We start from the raw sequence: 20,446 nt of genomic DNA on the forward strand, positions 1-20,446 counted from the left end.
TGCATACATGGGAAGGAGCCCATGTGCACCCAGGACACTTGTGAGCATGGCATGTATGTGGAGTGTGTGAAACGTGTTACAGACCATGGTGCTTTGCTGCATGCTGAAGCTTGGAGCACACACATGATAGCACACACACAGGTTTCCATGCAACACACTTCTACCTGTGTCATATGTATGTGTACACATATACTCTATATGTCTGTGCATGAATGTAAACGAGGCTGGTAAATTCAGATCCCAAGATGGAGAAGTCACTGGTGAGGTCAGAGTTGCTGGATGTCAAAGTCACTGGTGAGGTTGGATCTCTGGCAAGTAGAGCACTCACAAAGAAGCATCCAACAGACACTTCAGCAGGGTAGCTCAGTTTATTGTAGGTGGGAAATGGATATTTATATTAGGGGAGGGTAAGGTGTAGACCAGTGTAACTCCACCCTGGATTTAGGTGTAGCTACCTGAGACCCATCCATTTCTGGGAGGGGTCTTGGGAACCAGATATTATGTGTGACCTTACCTGCAAGACCCCGCCCATTCCTGGGAGGGGTCTTGGAAGAGGTAGATAAGCCTTTGACTGAGGGGATTCCGCCCCTTTTTTGCCCTGCTGGGCTCTCTGGCTTTTGGGTCTTTGCCTCTTTTGGTCTTTGACCAGGATGGAGGTCAAAGGAAGATGGCTGAAAGGAGTTAAGATGCAGGGCTAGCTAAGAATGGCTGAATGCTTGAAAGGTTAGGATAGAGGCCACACATGTGGTGGATAGGGTATGAATAAAGCTGATGCTTCCTGATGCCTGTCTCTGGATGAGTCTGATTCCACTGTTCACCTAACCTGGGACCCGCCGGCTGAATGGGGGTTGCGGAGCCACGTGGCCTGGGGTGGCAGAGAGAAATCCTTCACCATCCACCACCATCCTTAATTATTTGATTCAACAGACCAGGGGTCTCAAACTGTTTGCGGCCCTCTGTACAACATTTTATGGCCCTGCTCTAGAGGGATCTTTTTTTTGTTTCGTTTTGTTTTAGTTGTTTGGGTCACATGTTCAAGGCTTACTACTGACTTTGCACTCAAGGATCACCCTGACTTTGCCTCCTGTGGCCCCCAGGTAAATTGAGTTTGAGACCCTTGGTGTAGACTCTGTCAGCCAATCGGGTAGGTTGTGAGAGGATGTGTTTAGGAAGACAGGGTAAGGGGATTAGGGAAATCAGGGTTGTGTGCTCTGGATGTTAAAACAGGGTATGTGCTTAAGGTGATTAACTAAATTTCCCTCTCTTTAACTATAAAAGAAAATGCAGAAATGTGAGGTAAAACAAAGTAATTTGTGCCCCAAGGTTCTAAGATAAAGGAGGATGTCTCTATCTAAAAGATAAAAGGGGAGACAGTTTTTTGCATAGGCATAGCAAAACTTGGGAAAAATAGAAAAAAACTTTTGGCCTAAAAACAGAGTGTCCCTACTCACGAAGCATCCTGCCATAGACCAACTACATGCTCCAGCCACAGTAATTTGTCGAACCCCAAAGCCTTTCTTTTTTCTGTGTGTGTGTGGTTTTTGGGTCACACCCGGCAGTGCTCAGGGGTTACTCCTGGCTCCATGCTCAGAAATTGCTCCTGGCAGGCACAGGGGACCATGTGGGACGCCGGGATTCGAACTGATGACCTTCTGCATGAAAGGCAATCGCCTTACCTCCATGCTATCTCTCCGGCCCCCCAAAGCCTTTCTTTTTTTTTTTTTTTTTTTTTTTTTTGTTTTTTTTGGGCCACACCCAGTGGTGCTCAGGGGTTACTCCTGGCTGTCTGCTCAGAAATAGCTCCTGGCAGGCACGGAGGACCATATGGGACACCGGGATTCGAACCAACCACCTTTGGTCCTGGATCGGCTGCTTGCAAGGCAAACACCACTGTGCTATCTCTCCGGGTCCCCCAAAGCCTTTCTTAATGGTTCCAGGAAAGTTTCTCTTCAATCCTGGTTGTCACAGTCAGGCTTCAGTAATTAGAGATCTTGGTGTTTGTATAGATCTTGCTCGAAGTTTGAGTGTCTTGAAGCATCTTTTTGTATCTCACTGTTAGGTGGTGAGGCAGGGAAATTATCTGCCTTGAAAGCAAGTTATTGATGATTTCCAAGGCACCATCAAGGGGCAAGAAGGTGCGAGGGCAGATCTAGGGCCTGTCCTGGTAGAAGGTCAATTCCTGGTGTATGTGCAGGATGCTGGATCCAAACCAAGCTGGATCCAAATATGTGACTCAAGGTTTAGGGGTGATCGGCCAATGTCCGAGGCACTGAAGCCTAAATCAAGTCACTATTGTGGGGTTACAGGATTTGTCTGTCTCCATGTCAATCAACTCCCACATGGTTTCTCATTGGTTGTTATTCTATGAATGCAGTACCTCCGATTGGTAGTGAAACTGGACGGTCCTCCCTGCTAGGTGTGATGTTTTTTCATAGATAAAAGGTGAAGATGGAAGAGGAGGAGTTCTCTTTCGTTTTTGGAGATTCGTTGTGGGAAAATTTTTTTTTTTTTTGGTATTTTTGGGCCACACCCATTTGATGCTCAGGGGTCAGAAATTGCCCCTGGCTTGGGGGAACTATATGGGACGCCAGGAGATCGAACCGCGGTCCTTCCTTGGCTAGTGCTTGCAAGGCAGACACCTTACCTCTAGCGCCATCTCTCTGGTCCATAGTTGTGGGAAAATTTTAAAGTCTTTTCTTTCTCTAAAAAAAAAAAAAAAGTAAGTAAGAAAAGAAAATGACACCCAAACAGGGACCTGAACCCTGGACCCTTACTGATCATTTTTTTTAAATGATGTAAAATAGGGGGAGATGTGGGATTATGGGATATGTTTGTCTCTATGTCAGTCAACTCCCACACGGTTTCTCATTGGCTGTTATTCTATGAATGCAGCACCTCGGAGTGGTAGTGAAACTGAATGGTCCCTCCTTCTAGGTGTGACATTTTTCCATAGATAAAAAGTGAGGATGGAAGAGGAGGTGGCTCTCTGTTGTTCCTGGAGCTTCGTTGTGTGGCTGCTTGCAGGAGTACCTTCTGACTCAGACCCGGTTAGCCAGTGTTTAAGGGTCTTAACTTGAGGGATTAGATTCAAGACTCTATAGCAAATGTTCAGGGTGGAAGTCTTCCTGTAACAAAAATTTTGGAGTTCCCATTCCTAATGGATAGTAACTCCTCTCTATATCTAAAATTTCCCCATTTTAATGCACCCATGCAAAAAGAACAGTGACACAGGATACTTATTGGAGCCTCAGTCCCAACCCTTACTTCCCCCCATCTTCCCATGTAGGTGCAGCTAATGACATGAAGCTCACCACATAGAGTAATAAGTGCAGTTAAAGAAATAACTACACTGAAAACTATCCTAGCAATGTGAATGAATGAGGGAAGTAGAAAGCCTGTCTCGAGTACAGGTGTGGGGGTGTGGGGAGGAGGGAGATCTGGGAAATTGGTGGTGGGAATGTTGCACTGGTGAAGGGGGGTGTTCTTTACATGACTGTAATCATACAACTACAATTATATTTGTAATCACGGTGTTTAAATAAAGATAATTAAAAAATCCTTATGTTAGAAGTAAAAAGTTACTATATACACACATAATACAGCAGAAGGGAGAACCATCTCTAGGCCAATTAAATGTTAGTAATAAAGCATGTGGAATGTCAGTTCCATTAACAAATCTCATCAGCCATTCACACTGAGGAAAAAACTTCTCAGGGGTCTTCTGATGAGATATTCCTTAGAAAATCTTAAGATTCCTCTTAGGTTATGGTGTGACAGTTATGTGGTACACATCATAGATTTGTGCATATATCATTCTCAAAACAATCAACTTTTCCATATCTGTGTCATATGCATCTCACAACACTTCTTCATAGACTTCTCTGAACATAAACATTAGAATCTTTCTGAAGATATATTTAACTCAAAAGATTTTAAACATTCTTACACTAACACAAGTCTAGAACATCCTTTTCCATACAACTCTTTTCCATATAGTTCCTTTTCCATATAATTCCCTAAAAAATCACAAGAACAGGGTCCAGAGAGGTGGCACCTGTGGTAAGGCATCTGCCTTGCAAGCGCTAGCCTAGGACGGACCACGGTTCGATCCCCCGGGTTCCCTTTTGGTCCCCCCAAGCCAGGGGCAATTTCTGAGCGCATAGCCAGGAGTAACCCCTCAGCGTCACACGGGTGTGGCCCCAAAAAACAAACAAACAAAATCACAAGAACATGGAAGCCAGAGAGATAGCACAGCGGTAGGGTGTTTGCCTTGCACGCAGATGACCTAGGATGGACCTGGGTTCAATTCCCGGCATCCCATATGGTCCCCCCGTGCCTGCCAGGAGTGATTTCTGAGCATAAAGCCAGGAAGCACCCCTGAACAAGGCTGGATGTGGCCCAAAAACCCAAAAAACAAAATCACAAGAACATTTCCGCAGATATATTACAGTTTGAAAATAAGTTTGCTAGAACATTCTTATAATGAGCTCTGTAATAAGATTCTATAGTATTCAAGTTTCTTTTCCATTGATTTCTGTGGACAAAGACATTAGAATATTTTTGCGGACATAATTTTGAAAGTAAGTTGCTAAATAATATATATATCAAACATCACAGTAATTGGGAAACATTCACTGGGATAGCTGAGAACCATTCAGCATCCGATTGGCATGTCACTATCTCATTTTTGCATTTTAAGTTAGTTACTATCAGCTGGTTAAGTGACTGGCTTCTCTGGCCTAGGAACTGGGGGGAACTGTGGCAAATTACTAGCCTCAGGGCTTTTGGCGGAACCAGGTGTAATTACTGGAAATATGCTTTTGTTTTCCACAGCTGGATGCTTTTTAGAAACAGTAGAGGGTGGTTTAGAAAGAGCTGAAAGCATTTTAGAAAGTTTGGCTGGCATTTTTTGGGGGGGGGCCACACCTGGCAGTGCTTAGGGGTTACTCCTGGCTCTGTGCTCAGAAATCACTCCTGGCAGGCACGGGAGACTATATGGGATTCTGGGATTTGGATCACCATCCGTCCTGGGTCGGCCACTTGCAAGGCAAATGCCCTTCTGCTGTGATATCTCTCCAGCCCCCTAGCTGGAATTTTTTGCATTTCTTGATACATACAAACTATAATAACAAGAAGAACCATTACTAGAGTAACCAATGTATAATTTACTACCTCAGTTTGTTTTATCTTGACTATTGGAAAAAAGAAGGTAACCGTATACATGAAAAGAAACCAGGGTCCCTCAACGCAAAACCAAGCTATTGTCACAACTTTTTTTTTTTTTTTTTTTTTTTTTTTTGGATTTTGGGCCACACCCGGCATTGCTCAGGGGTTACTCCTGGCTGTCTGCTCAGAAATAGCTCCTGGCAGGCACGGGGGACCATGTGGGACACCGAGATTCGAACCAACCACCTTTGGTCCTGGATCAGCTGCTTGCAAGGCAAACGCCGCTGTGCTATCTCTCCGGGCCCTATTGTCACAACTTTATATCAAAAATAGAAGCTAATTAAAAAATCCACAGGGAAAAAAATCCACTTGAGCATCCATGAGACTCCCACAGAGAACATCTTACCAATCATAGACGAAATTCCTGCTCCAGGTGCCAGCCGTAAATGAAGCCTGTAAAGGTCAGGTCGTAAAATGTAGAAGTCACTGGTAAGGTCAAATTTCAGGCGAGTAGAACACTCACAAAGAAGCATCCACCAGCCACTTTGGGAGAGTAACTTAGTAGAGGTGAGTAAGGTGTGGACTGTCAGTCAACTGGGTAGGATGTGAGAGGGGATTAAAACAGGGTGTGTGCTTCTGTGTTTAGAGAAGACAGGGTAAGGATAATCCAAAAGAAAAAGGTGGGTATGTGCTCTGGATGTGAAAACAGGTTTCGTGCTTAAGGTGATTAGCCACAAATGCACACTCTATAATCTGGATACGGGACATTGCTGCATGATCTCTTCATGCTTGTGGGGTATTATATGTGCTTGTTTGTGATGCATGTATGGATTGCAGTGTGCATGTATGCGGGACATTGTGATTTATCATGAGGCGTTGTACACTTGTGTGCACATATAATGTCTGCATGTACATGAGGTATATCTGATGTCTGTGTATATGCATGACCATGGGATGCTTATGTGATCTGCATGTTTGTGGGGTGTTGTATGCTAGTGCATGCAAGCACACCCTTCTGTGTGAGGTACTCATGCATATGTGGAGGCCTACTTGTGTCATGTGTATACATGTACATGGAGTCCCATGCTCCTTGGTGTGTACATGGGATATCATGCTCCTGTGTGATGTGTACATAAGGTACCATGTTTCTGTGCTGTTTGTTTATGTAGGATGCTGCATGCTTGTCTCATGTATGTGTCACCCCACCCCTATCTTCAGCATAACCTTACCTGATGGTAAGACCTGCCCATTTCTGGGAGGGGTCCTTGGTAGGTAACAAAAGGTTTGCCTGAGGGGCAGAAAGGGGATTGATGGGGAGACTGGGGGAGATTCAGCAAGAGAGCTGGAGCGAGAAGCAGGATGGGGGAAGAGACAGGTTGAGTGCAGGACTAATAATGGAGATGGCTTGAAAGGTTTTAAAGCTTCAGCGCCACATGTGGTGGCTAGGGCCTGAATAAAGCTGATGTCTCCTGAAACCTGACCGCTGTGAGTCTTTTCCTCGCTGCCACGCTAAGACCCACTGGCTGGAGGGAGTTGCAGGAGTGTGGTCCAAGCTGGAGGAGAAAGGCCTCACCCTCCATCCATCTCACCATCATTCATCAGCATGCAGGACTTTTAATACAACATATATGCATGGATATGGGGTCTTGTGCCCCTGTGTGGTATGAGTACATGCTGAATAGATCTCTGGGTTGTGTGTGTGTGTGCTACTGTGTGACAGCTGGTGGCACTGCCTTTTGGTGGTCTGTGGGGCAGGGGCTCTACTTTCTAGCTGCTGAGTATTGCTTTCCTGGGTGCTGGGATCGCCCTGGAGTCCCTACTTAGATACAGCTCCCAGAGCCACACCTCGCCCCCGTTAGCTGTCAGGCTCAGGTCCCCTGAACTCTGAGGTCAGGAGCCCTGGGCCAGGCCTGGGCTCTGGAGGTTGAGCTCAGCAGGCTCAGAGAAGTCACCGTGAGCCTCAGTTTCTCTTCCTATAGGCAGGAGGTGTCCCTGCACCTGGGGCAGTGGGTAGCCACATCATATCCGTCACCTCTCTGCACAGGTCCCTCAGGCTTACTGTGTGTGTGGCCATGGGCACCAGGATCGGCAGCTGGGTGGGCAAGGAGCACCACCTGGGGCTCAGCCTTGGAGTCCATAACCCACTACTGAGTCCCAGACGTGGGTGCACTGCTGCCAATGGGTCTTCTCAGGCCAGCCGGACACACAGTGAACAAGCACTGTTGCTCCTGGGGAGGGCGGGGCAGGTGTCAGAGGTCAAAGATGTCTTGGCCCAGCCTCAAACACTCTGGAGCTCACCCAGTGAGCTGCCAGGCCCAGAGGCATAGATGTGCTGAGGGACTTGGGTATGCCAGCCTGGGGGCATTAGATGTGGGCATGAGATGGGATGCACTCCCACAAACCTCAGGAGGCTGCAGGTGAGTGGAAATTGGGGACACTGACTTGTGTTCTTTGGCCTAGGGAGCTACTATAGCAACCCCCCCTCCCCCCCAGTACATCTGGGTAGGTTCCAGAGCTGCCACCGGGTGCACCCAGACCGGACAGGGACAGCAGGCGAGGGCTCCCTGGGACCGTGGATCTGACCCTAACCCCGAGATGTTGGGGGGGCCACATCTCTCCCACGGCTGACTCCTTACAGGAAGCCCCATCTACAAACATCCTGGCCAGCCCTGTACCCAGCCTACATGGGGCTGGAGCTGCAGGAAGCTCGGGTGGGGGTTCCTTGGTGGCCCACAGGGAGCCTCACTATTGAGTTCCAGACATGGGTGCACTGCTGCCAGTGGGTCTTCTCAGGCCAGCTGGACAGTGAACAAGCACTGTTGCTCATGGGGAGGGATTCCCCCCCCCCCCCTTGTGCTTTGTAGGGCTCAATGGCACTTCCCACTACTCGACAGCCACCACCGCAGCATGCACAGTGGGGTCGTGGCACGTGTAGGCAAGGAGGAGAATCCAGGAAGGAGGCCCCGTGCTGACCTCCGAAGACCGAGGGCATCCTGGCTGAGAGCACACCACTTGGGACTCTGATGGCCCCAAGGATCTTCCATGACCTACACCTGGAGGATTCTGGAACCCAGATGGTCATGTAAACAGTCTAAAGTTCGGGGTAACCCTGTAACTGCAGCCCCTTTCCTGGCACAAGCCAAGCACCTTCTCTCCTCAGGTCTGGTGGGAAGCAGCTTTTGGGACCAGACCCAGTCTCAGCCAGAGGTCCCTGAACCCCAACTTGGCCTGTCTAGCCATGGAACTACCCAGCGCATGTGGCCAGACTTGGGGGACACCTGCTCAATGTGGTGTGGTGAGGCAGCCCTGGGTAGAAAGGGGAAGGAGAGACTGTAGGATGTCTTGTGGCTGTGGCAAAGTGGGGCTCCTACAGGAGCACCCTAGATGAGCTGGGCCGACTCCCCACCTCCACTCTAGGCCCCATCCCTAGGGTGCCTTTCTGACACCTGCTGCTCGTGGGCTCCACTAGCCATGTGTCCTGAGCAGTCTTATGTCCCAAGCTGTGGGTACCTCACAACCACCTGCATATTTGGTCCCCCCACATCCTTAAGTTCCTTCTGGAAGCTTCTCCCCAGATAAGGAGCCCAGGGCAGCTTTTGCTGGCCCCAACATCCCTGGGAGTGGTGGTTGTGGGGGGTTTCTTTCCTGTGGTTTGAGAGGCCAGGGACACAGGACTAAACTGCCTGCCCTGTCCCCTGTGCTCTGCCTTTTCTCTCCCTCAGAGAACCCAAAGTGTGTGATGTAACAGAAGTGTCTCCATTGGTCACTCAGCCACCCAACAGGAGGGAGGAATACAGGGGCTCATAGGCACAGACAGGACAGCAGTGACATAGTCTGAAAACCAAAATTTGTATTTGGGGGGCCATCATCTAAGGTGTACTGATCCAGGCTCCCCATGCTGGGATGGGCTTAGAGCTCGTTGTGGCCTCTGGAGATCCTGCTTGACAGGTCCTGGAAATGCTTCTTCACCTGTGGGTGGGGTGGTGGTCACCAGCAGTGGGCCTAAGGCATTTCCCTAAAGGCAGAGCCATGGTGGTGGTGGCCTTGACACCAGCTCACTGGCCCCCCAAATCCAGGCTGCCAATAATTTTAAGAATGATGTGCCAGGTTGGAGTGACAGAATAGCAGGGAGGGCATTTGCCTTGTACATGCGCCAACCTGGGTTCCATCCCTGGCATCCATATAGTCCCCTGAGCTTTCCAGGAGTGATTTCTTTCTCTCTTCTCTCTCTCTCTCTCTCTCTCTCTCTCTCTTGGTTTTCAGGCCACACCCGTTTGATGCTCAGGGGTTACTCCTGGCTAAGCGCTCAGAAATCGCCCCTGGCTTGGGGGGACCATAAGGGGCGCCGGGGGATCGAACCATGGTCCTTCCTTGACTAGCGCTTGCAAGGCAGGCACCTGACCTCTAGCGCCACCTCGATGGCCCCCCAGGAGTGATTTCTGAGTGTAGAAATTTCTGAGTAGCCCCAAAACAAAACAAAGAATTGTGCGGCCCACACACCCCAGTACTCCGCAGCCAGGTGCCGCACCCACACACCCCTGCCATGGCTTCACCCCAAGCTCCTTGTGGCCAGCCTCACTGCCACACCTTGTAGCCCAGCTCCTTGGTGCGGTCCTCCAGCTGCGTGAAGCGCTCACGGTTACGGCTGATGTGCTCGGAGTCACCCAGCTTCTCCATGTGCCTCAGCTTCTGGTGCGAAATCTCCAGCTGCTGCTGGTAGTGCTGGTGCTTCTCGATCTTGGCCTCAAAGTGCTTCAGCTCCTCCTGGAAGCACCCGGGGCAGGGAGCAGATTTGGACCCTTCTTGAAGGTGGTATCCTCGAGGGAGCCAAGGCGGTACATACACACAGTTGCACGCGTGCGCGCGAGCACACACACACACTCTCAAGCACACAACGCCTCGAGGGAGCCAAGGCGGTGCATACACACAATTGCACGCGTGTGCGCGAGCACACACACACACACACAAGCACACAAAGCCAAGGCGGTGCATACACACAATTGCACGCGTGCGCGCGAGCACACACACACACACACACACACACACACACACACACACACACACACACACACACTCAAGCACACAATGCCCGGCCAGTTCCCAGGGACTGGGAAGGCAGCCTCCCTTCCCAATGTGTCCACAGCAGCAGAGACCCCAGTAGGACCTGGCATAACACCCCACTATTGTCACCTTTTGAGACCTCTGGCCCAGTCCTCCAAGTTTGCAAGAGTCAGGAGACCAGCTCCTCTGGCCTCAGGTTACAGGGTCAAAGTCAGCCAGGACAGGGCAGAGACAAGTAGGGAACAGAACAGGAGGGTGGAGCCAGAGTAGGAGGGGGGGGGGATGTAGGCAGTCAGAGGGAAAATGGGTGGAGTCAGTCAAGGCAGGATGGAGTGTGTGGGCGTCAGGGCAGGAAGGGGGATATAGGAGGAGTCAGAGCAGGATGGGGGTGTGGGCAGTCAGGGAGGATAGGGGGTAAGGGCAGGGTCAGTGGGGTGGGGTGGAGTTACAGCAAGGGCGGAGATAGAGGCGGAGCCTGAGGAAGGACGTACACGCCCTGGCAGGGGCAGGACGAGAGCTCACCCGGAAAGATTCCAGTTCTCTTGGGGAGAAGTTGGCCGATTTGGCCATATTCCACAGGTCCAGAACACGGGGCTCCTCGAATTCTGGAGGGAGGGAAGTCGGGTCAGCGCTAGTGAAGAGCAGCTGCACGGAGTGACGAGGCTTCTGGGCAACCCCATGTCGACCTGGCTGTCCTGGCTCCTGAGAGACCTGGGAGGCAATCTTGTCCAGCAGGAGGGGCTGGGCCTGCCCATTTGCCCGACTCACCGGTCTGCTGGGCGCCATAGCCCTGCTGGCTGATCCGCTGCAGCCGCTCCATGCCCAGGCCCAGCACCCGGAGCTGCTCCTTGAGTGCTGCGTGCCGACTCTGCAGGGCTGCTGCTCCCAGGTCTGCGCCTGTCGGCTGGATGTAGTTCTCGTGGGACTCTGTGGGTAGTCACATGAGCGACCCGGTCATGTGCAGGGGGCATCTTTGTGGAACCTGGAGGCCATGGTCTCCAACACTGGACGGGAGCCTGAAACTGGGTGCCCTACCCTCATCCACCCTACCCCTTCTGGAAGGTTCCCGAACTTGAACTGAACTCAAGAACTGAACTCACCCTCTTCCCGGCTCAGCGCCTCCAGCAGCACATTGTATTCCCGCATCTTCTCACGGTGGTGCAGTAACTCCCTCCACAGCTTGTCGAGCTCTGGGTCTGAGAACTTGCCCGAGGTCTTGGCCTGAGTGGACAGAGCCTTGGTGGGGACTGTGGACCCTTTCCGGGGCTCAGGCTTGGCATCAGACAATGCATCTCACCTTCACCCAGGGGCCTGTGACCCAGAGTGTCCAGCCCAGAGAAACGACCTGGGAGAGCCCAGTGGGATCCTCAGGGAGATGGGGGTACCTTGTGCCACAGCTTCTCCAGCCGGGGATCCCCAAGGCTGTCATCCTGGGCGTGGTCACTGATGGCATTGCTCAGCAGCTCCTGGGCATTCTTCCTCCCATCCAGCCCGTATTTGTTCACAATAACTAGGGGGCAGTGGGCTCACACTGTCCAGGAGGTAGTTGGATACACAGCCCCTTGCTCCCTTCAGGAACCTGGATATCCCACCAAGCCTCCAGACCATGCAGGGCAGGCATGGAGCAGGGGTGAGGGGGCTGCAGGAAGGTAGGAACAGAGGGGTGCAGAGGTGTAGATGTGGAAGGATCCAGGTATGGTGGAGGAGGGCAAATGTGAGCAGGGTGCAGGGGGGCTGTAGAAGGGAAGGAGTGGAGGGGAGCGGGTGGGTAGGTTCCTGTGTAGGCCCCTTCCTTGTTCCCCCTGCTATGAGGGGCTGCTGGGAAGGGTGTCTTAAGGCACCCCCTTGGGAATCCTGACACCCCACTGGGGGTGTTACTGGGGGAGTCTCTGCAGAGAGACATGACCATTCCTCACTGCCCAGCAGAGCCCCAATGCCCTGGGACCTGGTGTGTCTCCTTAGGGGTCTCCCTGGACTCCCTTGACCAGGGCCCTGCCAGGACGGCCCCCCCTTGCTGGCTGGAGGGTTACCATTGAGGCTTCGGATCAGAGTGGCCTCCTTCTCTCCTGAAGGATCCAGACCCTCGGCCTTGAGTTTCTTCCAGTTGAACTCCTCCCGTTCCTGGAGCTTCAGGTCTGAGTGCAGCTCCGACAGCTGCGATGGTGACAGCTGCAGCTGTGGACATACACTCCTGTGCCACAAGGCTGGACTGGGCCCCCCCCTCGAGCTGGAGTTGGTGGGGACTGGGGTGAGGGGCAAGGCCACTGCACTGATACTGAGATAGGCCAACTGGGAACTGCAGCAAGGCAGACGCAGACGGGTCAGACAGAGGGGCTTTTCCTAGGCCAAACCCTCAAGTCCAGAACCATTTGAAAGATTTTCTTGCGGGTCATTCAAGCCCTGTAGAGTTCCCAGAGGGCCCTCCCTCCCCACTTCTCCCAAGCACTAATCAGGTGAACACTAATCCCTAGAGTAGAGGGAGGAGGCCAGCACCCTCAGGCCCTCAGGAACAAGTGGGGGGGGGGGGCTGCGCAGGTCTCAGTAAAGGGCAGCCCCGCTCCAGGACTGGCAGGCTCCTTTCCCTCAGGCAAGGTCATTCACAAACCAGTTCCCCTCAGGAATGTGAGATCTGAAGGTGAGAAGGTGAGTGAAGGTCACTCACAGCCCAGCCAGATCCTCAGTCCAGGAGTCCGAAAGGGCTCCCTCCCCGGCCCCCTGCAGCCCGCCATCTTCAGCACCCAGCGGGGGGTCCCAGTCTGCTTCTTCACCCCTCCTTTTATTTTTGGTTTTCCGGCCACACCCGGTGACGCTCAGGGGTTACTCCTGGCTATGCGCTCAGAAGTCGCTCCTGGCTTGGGGGACCGAACTGCGGTCAGTACTAGGCTCGCGCGCGCAAGGCAGACGTCTTAGGGATGCGCCACCGCTCCGGCCCTTCCTTTCTTCCTTTTCCGAGCTGGGGTCACCCCTCAGGGGTTCTCCCAAGCCAGACGCCGCAGTGAAGGGCCGGCGGAAGGGGTTCCACGCCCCCCAGCCCAGCACCAGCAAGCGCCCTGGCCTCCCTCTCCCACGCTTGTCACCCAGGCTCCGAGCCCTTTCCCGATGCAAGGGCGGCCCCGGCCCCTCGTTGTGGGGCAGACTGCACGGCTCCACCCTGGCCTCCAGAGTCCCGACCCCACGGCCTTAGAGAACCCGAGCGGGTCCGTGTGCACTGAACCCCGCGATGCGCAGACACCCGCGCTCACCCTGTGCGCCTTGTCCCAGAGCTGGTTCAGCTTCTCCATGCGGAACTCCTGCTCGGGCGCGCGCTTAGGGGCCAGCTCAGGCTGGTTCTTCTCACGCGAGTACTTGCTACCGTGGCTCGCCGCCGGCCCGAGTCCTAGCAGCAGCAGCAGCAGCAGCGACAGCGACATGATGCACGGTGCGGCTCGAGCACTGCGCAGCACCATCTTTTCTCGACGCTACGGCCTCTGACCCCTGCGCGGACACGGGTTCGCCCGGCTCCCAGTTAACGCGCCGCGTTGCCTCCTGGGAGTTGTAGTCCTACGTCGAGCCGCTGGCCGAGGCAAGGCCGCCTGCGGACTACGAGTCCCAGAGAGCCGTGCGGAGACAAGCGGGCGTTTCTAGGCAACGGAGTCGCGGCTTCGGAAGCTCCCGCAGTCTGGGGCGATCTGGTCCTTGCTTAGTTGTGTCCGGAGGTGTCCGGAGAGCATGCAGGAGCCAGCGGCCTGCTTGTAAGATCTGGACGGTCACCGCCTAGGAAAGGGTGTGAGAGACATTCCCGTGGGGAAGGGCTGAGGAAGGGAGCACCGGCCAGGGAGCAGCAACATTCACTTCCCCCCTTTTTTTTTTTTTTTTTTTGGTTTTTGGGCCACACCCGGTGACGCTCAGGGGTTACTCCTGGCTATGCGCTCAGAAGTCGCTCCTGGCTTGGGGGACCATATGGGACGCCGGGGGATCGAACCGCGGTCCGTCTCCTAGGCTAGCGCAGGTAAGGCAGGCACCTTACCTCGAGCGCCACCGCCCGGCCCCCCCCTTTTTTTTTAAAAAAGAAAAAACTTGATTGATGGTTTCTGGGCCACACCCAGCGGCGCTCAGGGGCTGCTCTTGGCTCCGCACTCTGAAATCTCCCCGGCAGGCTGGGGGACTACATGGGATACAGGGAATCAAACCGGGTCCTTCCCGGGTCGGCCTCATGTAAGGCAAACGCTCTTCCACTGGACTTCTCCGGCCCCACTCACTTCCATTTTTTGGGTGGTGTTTAATTTAATTTTTTTTTCGGGTCACACCCGGTAGCACTCAGGGATTCCTCCTGGCTCTAGGCTCAGAAATCACCCCTGGCAGGCACGGGGGACCCTATGGGATGCCGGGATTCGAACCACCGTCCTTCTGCATGAAAGGCATGCATCTCTCCGGCCCGTTTTAATTTTACTAGTGCTCACTCCAGGCCCTGCACTCAGAAATCACTCCTGGCAGTGCTCAGGGGACCATGTGGGACGCCGGTGATCTAACCCGGGCACTCCTCGTGCAAGGCAAGCACCCTCCCTGCTGTGCTGTGGCTCTGGATCCCCACTCACCACCTCTTACCATGCCAGGTGTGTTGATTCAGGGCTGCTGGCTGCCCTGCACGGTGCCTGGTACCTCCAGAGCTCTTTTTGTGACCTGATGTTCTACTTTTTTCGATGTGGGTGATTCCATTCAGCCTCCTGCCGGCTGCAGCCCTAGGGTTCCTGGTGTGATGGTGTGCTGGGGAACTTAAGCTCCTCCCTGTCGCTGCCTGCCCTGTTGTGACCACATTCCATCATGTAGGACAAGGTTCAGGCTCATACTCCCGCCTACTGGGTTCTGAGTCCCCACCCACATTCCTCAGTGCCTGCTGGAGCTGGGCCCCAGGGTCTTAACCCTATCTATGTATGGGCCTTGCTCTAGAGAGGGGAACCCTATCTAAAGGGGAACTCTAAGAGGGCACCCTGGCTCCAAAGAGCCTCACTCCTGGACTTCCTCTTTTTGTTCTGGTGCTTTAATTTCAGGGTGAGGGTCCCCACAGTACCTAAGGCTGCATGCCCCTGAGGGTCCTGGACATGTCCTGGGTACCAGGTGGCCATACTGGCACCTTCTTGCTTCCACCTCCAGGGTGTGCCCCTTGTGGATCCCACACTGGCATCGGCTCACCACCCCTTCTTGTCCTTCCCTTCTGTCAGCTGCTCTGATGGATAGAAACTAAGCATATTCATTCAGTAACTGTCAACTCCCCCATCTTCTCCTTGTTTTGCTAAGTGTCCCTGATGTACCCCAGGATGTGGACCATGGGCTGCTGTTCTCTTTGGGTCGGGCCACACTCAGCAGTTCTGAGAAGTTACCCCTTGCTCTGAGTTCAAGTATCACTCCTGGTAGGGCTCAGGAGACAATTTGGGGTGTTGGGGATTGACTCCAGTTTGAGTGTGTGGAGGAAAATGCCTTACCCTTATACTTTCTCTCTAGCTAGATACTCTCCACTACTTGTTTGGTGCTTCAGCCGAGGCTTATTTCTCTCAGAATCTGTGTTCTCAGAGAGCTGGGCTAGGGCCTTCTCCTGCCATCTCCCGGGGGCCAGCATAGATGATGCTCAACTATAGTGTGGGATATATGGAGGGATAACGGGTGGATGTATGGCGAATGGAAACTTGTGTGGGTGGAAGCGTGGGTGAATGAATGGATGGATGGATGGGTAGATGGATAGATAGACGATGGATAGTATGGGTAGGTGTTAGGCTCCACACCTGTAAATCCACCCTGGGGGAAATAATGGGTCTGGAGCATGGGTTCCTGTAGGAAATAAACCAGGCCAAGCTTGAGAGTATGGTTGTGGAGCTTTCTGCCTCATCAAGAGAGACAGACAGACAGAGACAGACAGACAGAGACAGAGACAGAGAGAGCTGCTTACCAGAACCACAGTTTTCTGTTTTTTTTTTTTTTATTAATTATTTTTTTTATTATTTTAATTATGACAACAAAGATGCAAAGAAAGAGGACAGGGTAAAGTTACAGTGGAAGCCCAATCACCCATAAACAGGATTCTCAGTAGTTCCATCGATGATATCCCAGCCTTGAACTTTCAGCCAAAGAACATTAAGAAAAACAAAACTGAACCCATGTACAATACAATTACTTTGTCCCTCAAATCCCCAGTTGTAGTACATATTGTTTCTTAGCAGCACACCATATAATCTAAAGATATTAGACTTATGTAACTCTTTAAACATTGAGGGCAAAGTACATTTATCTAGTTCCATGCACATGCTTACTAGTTTAAGTTAACCTCAAAAGTTTTAATGGGTTGTTTTTCTTAAGGATTGGAGTCAAGAGAACATAGTAAAAAACGATATTAAAGTGGCATTTGTTTGCATAGGCCCACCAAAACATAAGGGACATGGAAAGACAAATTATGGTCTAAATACATGGAGACCCTACCCCTGAAGTTTCCTGGCACAGGACTGACTCTAGGCTCCAGGCAAACTAGTTTGTCCAATTCAAGTCATAGTCTGTAGTGGCAATACACCTCCATTCCTCACATAGTCTCTGTTGTTGGTATCATTCTTCTGTATTAAAGATCCTGGAGTCTGCATATCCCATATTGCAGTCAGGATGGTGCAGAGCATCCTCATCGTTTCACCTCACACTTAAGGGGCAATAGAGAGAACCATGTCCTGTAGAGCAGGTCATCGTTGTTGTCATGTCTTCTCGCAGGTCATTGTTGTTGTCACGTCTTCTCAGTGTAAACGGAAGTGTCTTATTAGGAGGTCGATGTCACACCCTTGGTAGTGTCTTTCCTGGTAGAGGACTGCTTCCAACTGTTTGCTATAAAAGACCTTGGATGTTTCGTAGATAGCTTGCCTGGTTCCAGCGTGAATGGAGAATGCCCATTCAACTGAGGCCTATGCCAGGTCATTATATCAATATTCAGGGTGTAAGGTACATTGTAATGAGATTTATTAGATAATAACTAATCTGTATGTATAGTGTTTTCCCATTTTAATGTGTCTATGCAAACAAGGATCAATGCCACGAAGCGTTATTGGTGCATCTGGAGGCAATAGGAACAAGACCAGCAATTTCCATGACATAGTTCAATCATAGGCATCAAACTGAGGGATAGTTCCACCACAATCCTTACTGAACAGCTTACAAAGAAAAGACAAGATGAAAAGTGGATAGAAACATCATGGTAGAAGAATATATAGAGAGTTACAGCAGTTAAAGAAAATAACCATAAAATATTCAAAAAATATATGTGTTCAATATGTGTTCGATTTGTGTCCTTCTAAATAGTTCTGGGATTTGTAAGATCTACTGTATGTCTTTGGTCAGAGATTGAAGCTGTGTGTTACTGAAGTTAAGAAGGGTAAATCTGGGGTACTGATGGTTGGGAGGAGCATATGATCGCGCGGGGGCGCCAAGACCACCCCAGGATGGGCAAGTAAGGACAAAAGGCCTATCTTGAGTTAGTCCTATTCAGGTATGCTTTTGATATATTGAACAAGATGGAAAGTAGGAAAATATTGTTGTAAACTAGGGATTATCTTTGTCTAGGGTGAAACCAAAGTGTAAGTTGAAACCAATAATTCCCCCTTTTCTGTTTACAGAACAGAAAAAACAATTCTGTTTGCAGAACTATGAGATAAATCAATATAGATCAGCAACAATTTACTTTGAATCCAGATTTCCCTGCCTTGCCACATAACGATGAGATAAACCAGGAGACACATCAGGGCATCCTGACTTCAACATAGGGTATGTGCTGAAACCTGACAGAAAAACTGCAATTGAGGAGAAACTTTCCTGGGACCATGAAGAAAGACTTTTTGGTTAGACAAATTAGTGTGTCTGGAGCCTGTAGTTGGTCTTATGGAAGGATGCTTTGTGGATAGGGATACCCTGATTTTTAGGCCAAATTTTTTTTTCTTTCTATCTTTCCAACTTTTGTTGCACCTATACAAAATATAGCCAACCCCTTCATCTTTAATGAGAGGCATCCACCCTTTTCTTAGAACCATGGGACGTGAATTACTTTGTTTTTTAAGGTCAATTAGGGGGAGATATTGGGTTAACTGGGTCCTGCCCTACTCAGTATTTGTTCTTCACCCCAGGGTGTGATCTGGTGTTGGATTACTGGGTTCCAATTTAGTATTTGTTCTTCACCCTAGGGTGTGATCTGGTTCTTGCTAATAAAAAGCCCTGGTTTCAGAAAGGCATTTGCTTTCATTCTCCTGTCTTCCTCCACTAACCTATCTGCCTCTTAGGAGCAGAAGGCTTGTGTGTTGGAATTCCTGAATAGTTTTTACCCCCCCCCCCCTTTTACTGTGTGGATTATATCCTGTGTCAGCATTTGCTTCCAGACCCATGTCTCTCCAGGTCCTGGTTTTAGAGCCTGAAGCTTCCTTCTCAGAAGTCCATATACGCCTGTAATTTTTGCTTCCACTTGCCATCAGAGGAAAAACTTCTATATGCATTAAAAACACAGGTGATAATTTGCAAATTTCTATCTTTTTAGAAAATTCCATTGAACTCTGCAGTTACTGAAGTAAAACCTATTGCTATCTGTCAGTTTTTCTTTGGAAAATAGCCTGAGTCAATCCTGTAATATATGTTATTTACCTGTGAATGCTAGTTGCAGTGATAGATGCATAAAGTTCAAATGTCTGAGACTTTTTGTGACAGGTGAGGCACTAGACTGGATTTGAATTGATCCTGAAAAGGTGTGACAATAATAAATTCATTGAGATACTTTTTTGGTCACATTCAGCAGCGCTCAGGGGTTACTTCTGGCTCAATGCTCAGAAATCACTCCTGACAGATTTGGGGGACCATATGGGATGCCAGGATTTGAACCACTGACCTTCTGCATGAAAGGCAAATGCCTTACCTCCATGCTTTCTCTCTGGCCCCTCATTAAGATGCTTTTTTTATTTTTTTCCGGGCCACACCCATTTGATGCTCAGGGGTTACTCCTGGCTAAGCACTCAGAAATTGCCCTAGCTATTCATTGCAACACTCAGTACAATAGCTAAGACTTAGAATCAACCTAGATGCCCAACAACAGATGAGTGGATCATGAAGATGTGGTACATATACACAATGGAATACTACATAGTGGTAAGAAATGATAAATCATGCAATTCGCAGCAACATGGATGGAACTAGAAGATATTATGTTAAATGAAGTATGCCAGACAAAGAAGATATCACTTATATGTAGTATTTAGAATACCTACATGAAGGGGTTGGCGAGATAGCATGGAGGTAGGACATCCTTCTTGCATGCAAAAGGATGGTGGTTTAAATCCCAGCATCCCATATGGTCCCCGAGCCTGCCAGGAGCAATTTCTAAGTGTAGATCCAGAAGTAACCCCAGAGTGCCGCCGGATGTGACCCAAAAGCCAAAAACAAAACAAAACAAAAAAACAAAAAACTTACATGAAGAAATACAATGGGGCCCGGAGAGAGATAGCGCAGCAGCGTTTGCCTTGCAAGCGGCCGAGTCCAGGACCAAAGGTGGTTGGTTCGAGTCCCGGTGTCCCATATGGACCCCCCGTGCCTGCCAGGAGCTATTTCTGAGCAGACAGCCAGGAGTAACCCCTGAGCACCGCCGGGTGTGCCCCCCCTCAAAAAAAAAAAAAAAAAAAAGAAATACAATGGTAGATGTCTCAAATACTGTAGGTGCCAGAATATAGCTAGAAGGAAACAAACTCGGTGGAAGAGAAGAAACACAAAAGGCTTTATTCTCAAATGTGCTTGTAATCATGGTGCTTAAATAAATATTTATATTAAAAAAGACTTTATTCTCTTTTATACTTCAAAGAAACATCCAGCAATGGACGCAGCTGTTTAGAATGAATTAACTGCTCATTATAGAGATCTCTAATAATGTTCTAATGCCTTTATCCACAGAAACAGGTCAATAATGCGTTTGAAAGACAGGACTCACACTACAATGCTCACTATTAGAATGTTTTAGTGTCTAAGTTTATTACATCTTAATAACTCTTTAACTTCTTTGTCCACAGGGGTTCCTGGAGATTTAGGTAGGTTGCCCGAGGTTTGCATTTTAGTGGTTTATCATATTAGATTCCAAATACAGTGCTCAACATGGTAATGCCCTGACAAAATACCTACTTTATTCCATCTTCCATTTCATATGCCTGCCATTAGATCTAATTTTAATGTACACAGAGACTATTGAAAT

At 50.1% G+C, this 20,446-nt stretch overlaps 1 protein-coding gene across 3 annotated transcripts; it reads right to left on the bottom strand.

Moving 5' to 3' along the window:
• Positions 1-9,013: 9,013 nt before the first annotated feature.
• On the bottom strand, positions 9,014-13,715 carry LRPAP1 (LDL receptor related protein associated protein 1). 3 transcript variants are annotated; one of them, XM_049790065.1, is made up of 8 exons: positions 13,470-13,715; positions 12,258-12,402; positions 11,613-11,737; positions 11,328-11,463; positions 10,996-11,154; positions 10,750-10,832; positions 9,754-9,930; positions 9,014-9,168 (listed from the first exon to the last, which is right to left on the bottom strand). In XM_049790065.1, exons 1-8 carry the CDS (start codon positions 13,671-13,673, stop codon positions 9,154-9,156), a joined length of 1,044 nt encoding a protein of 347 aa, XP_049646022.1. In that variant the 5' UTR covers positions 13,674-13,715; the 3' UTR covers positions 9,014-9,153. The 3 variants fall into 3 exon arrangements, with proteins under 3 accessions (XP_049646022.1, XP_049646020.1, XP_049646021.1); XM_049790063.1 differs by having other exon boundaries at positions 9,014-9,135; positions 13,470-13,713; XM_049790064.1 differs by having other exon boundaries at positions 9,014-9,135; positions 11,328-11,448; positions 13,470-13,711.
• Positions 13,716-20,446: the final 6,731 nt, after the last annotated feature.

The sequence above is a fragment of the Suncus etruscus genome, chromosome 16 (genome assembly GCF_024139225.1).
Source record: "Suncus etruscus isolate mSunEtr1 chromosome 16, mSunEtr1.pri.cur, whole genome shotgun sequence".
NCBI lineage: Eukaryota > Metazoa > Chordata > Mammalia > Eulipotyphla > Soricidae > Suncus > Suncus etruscus.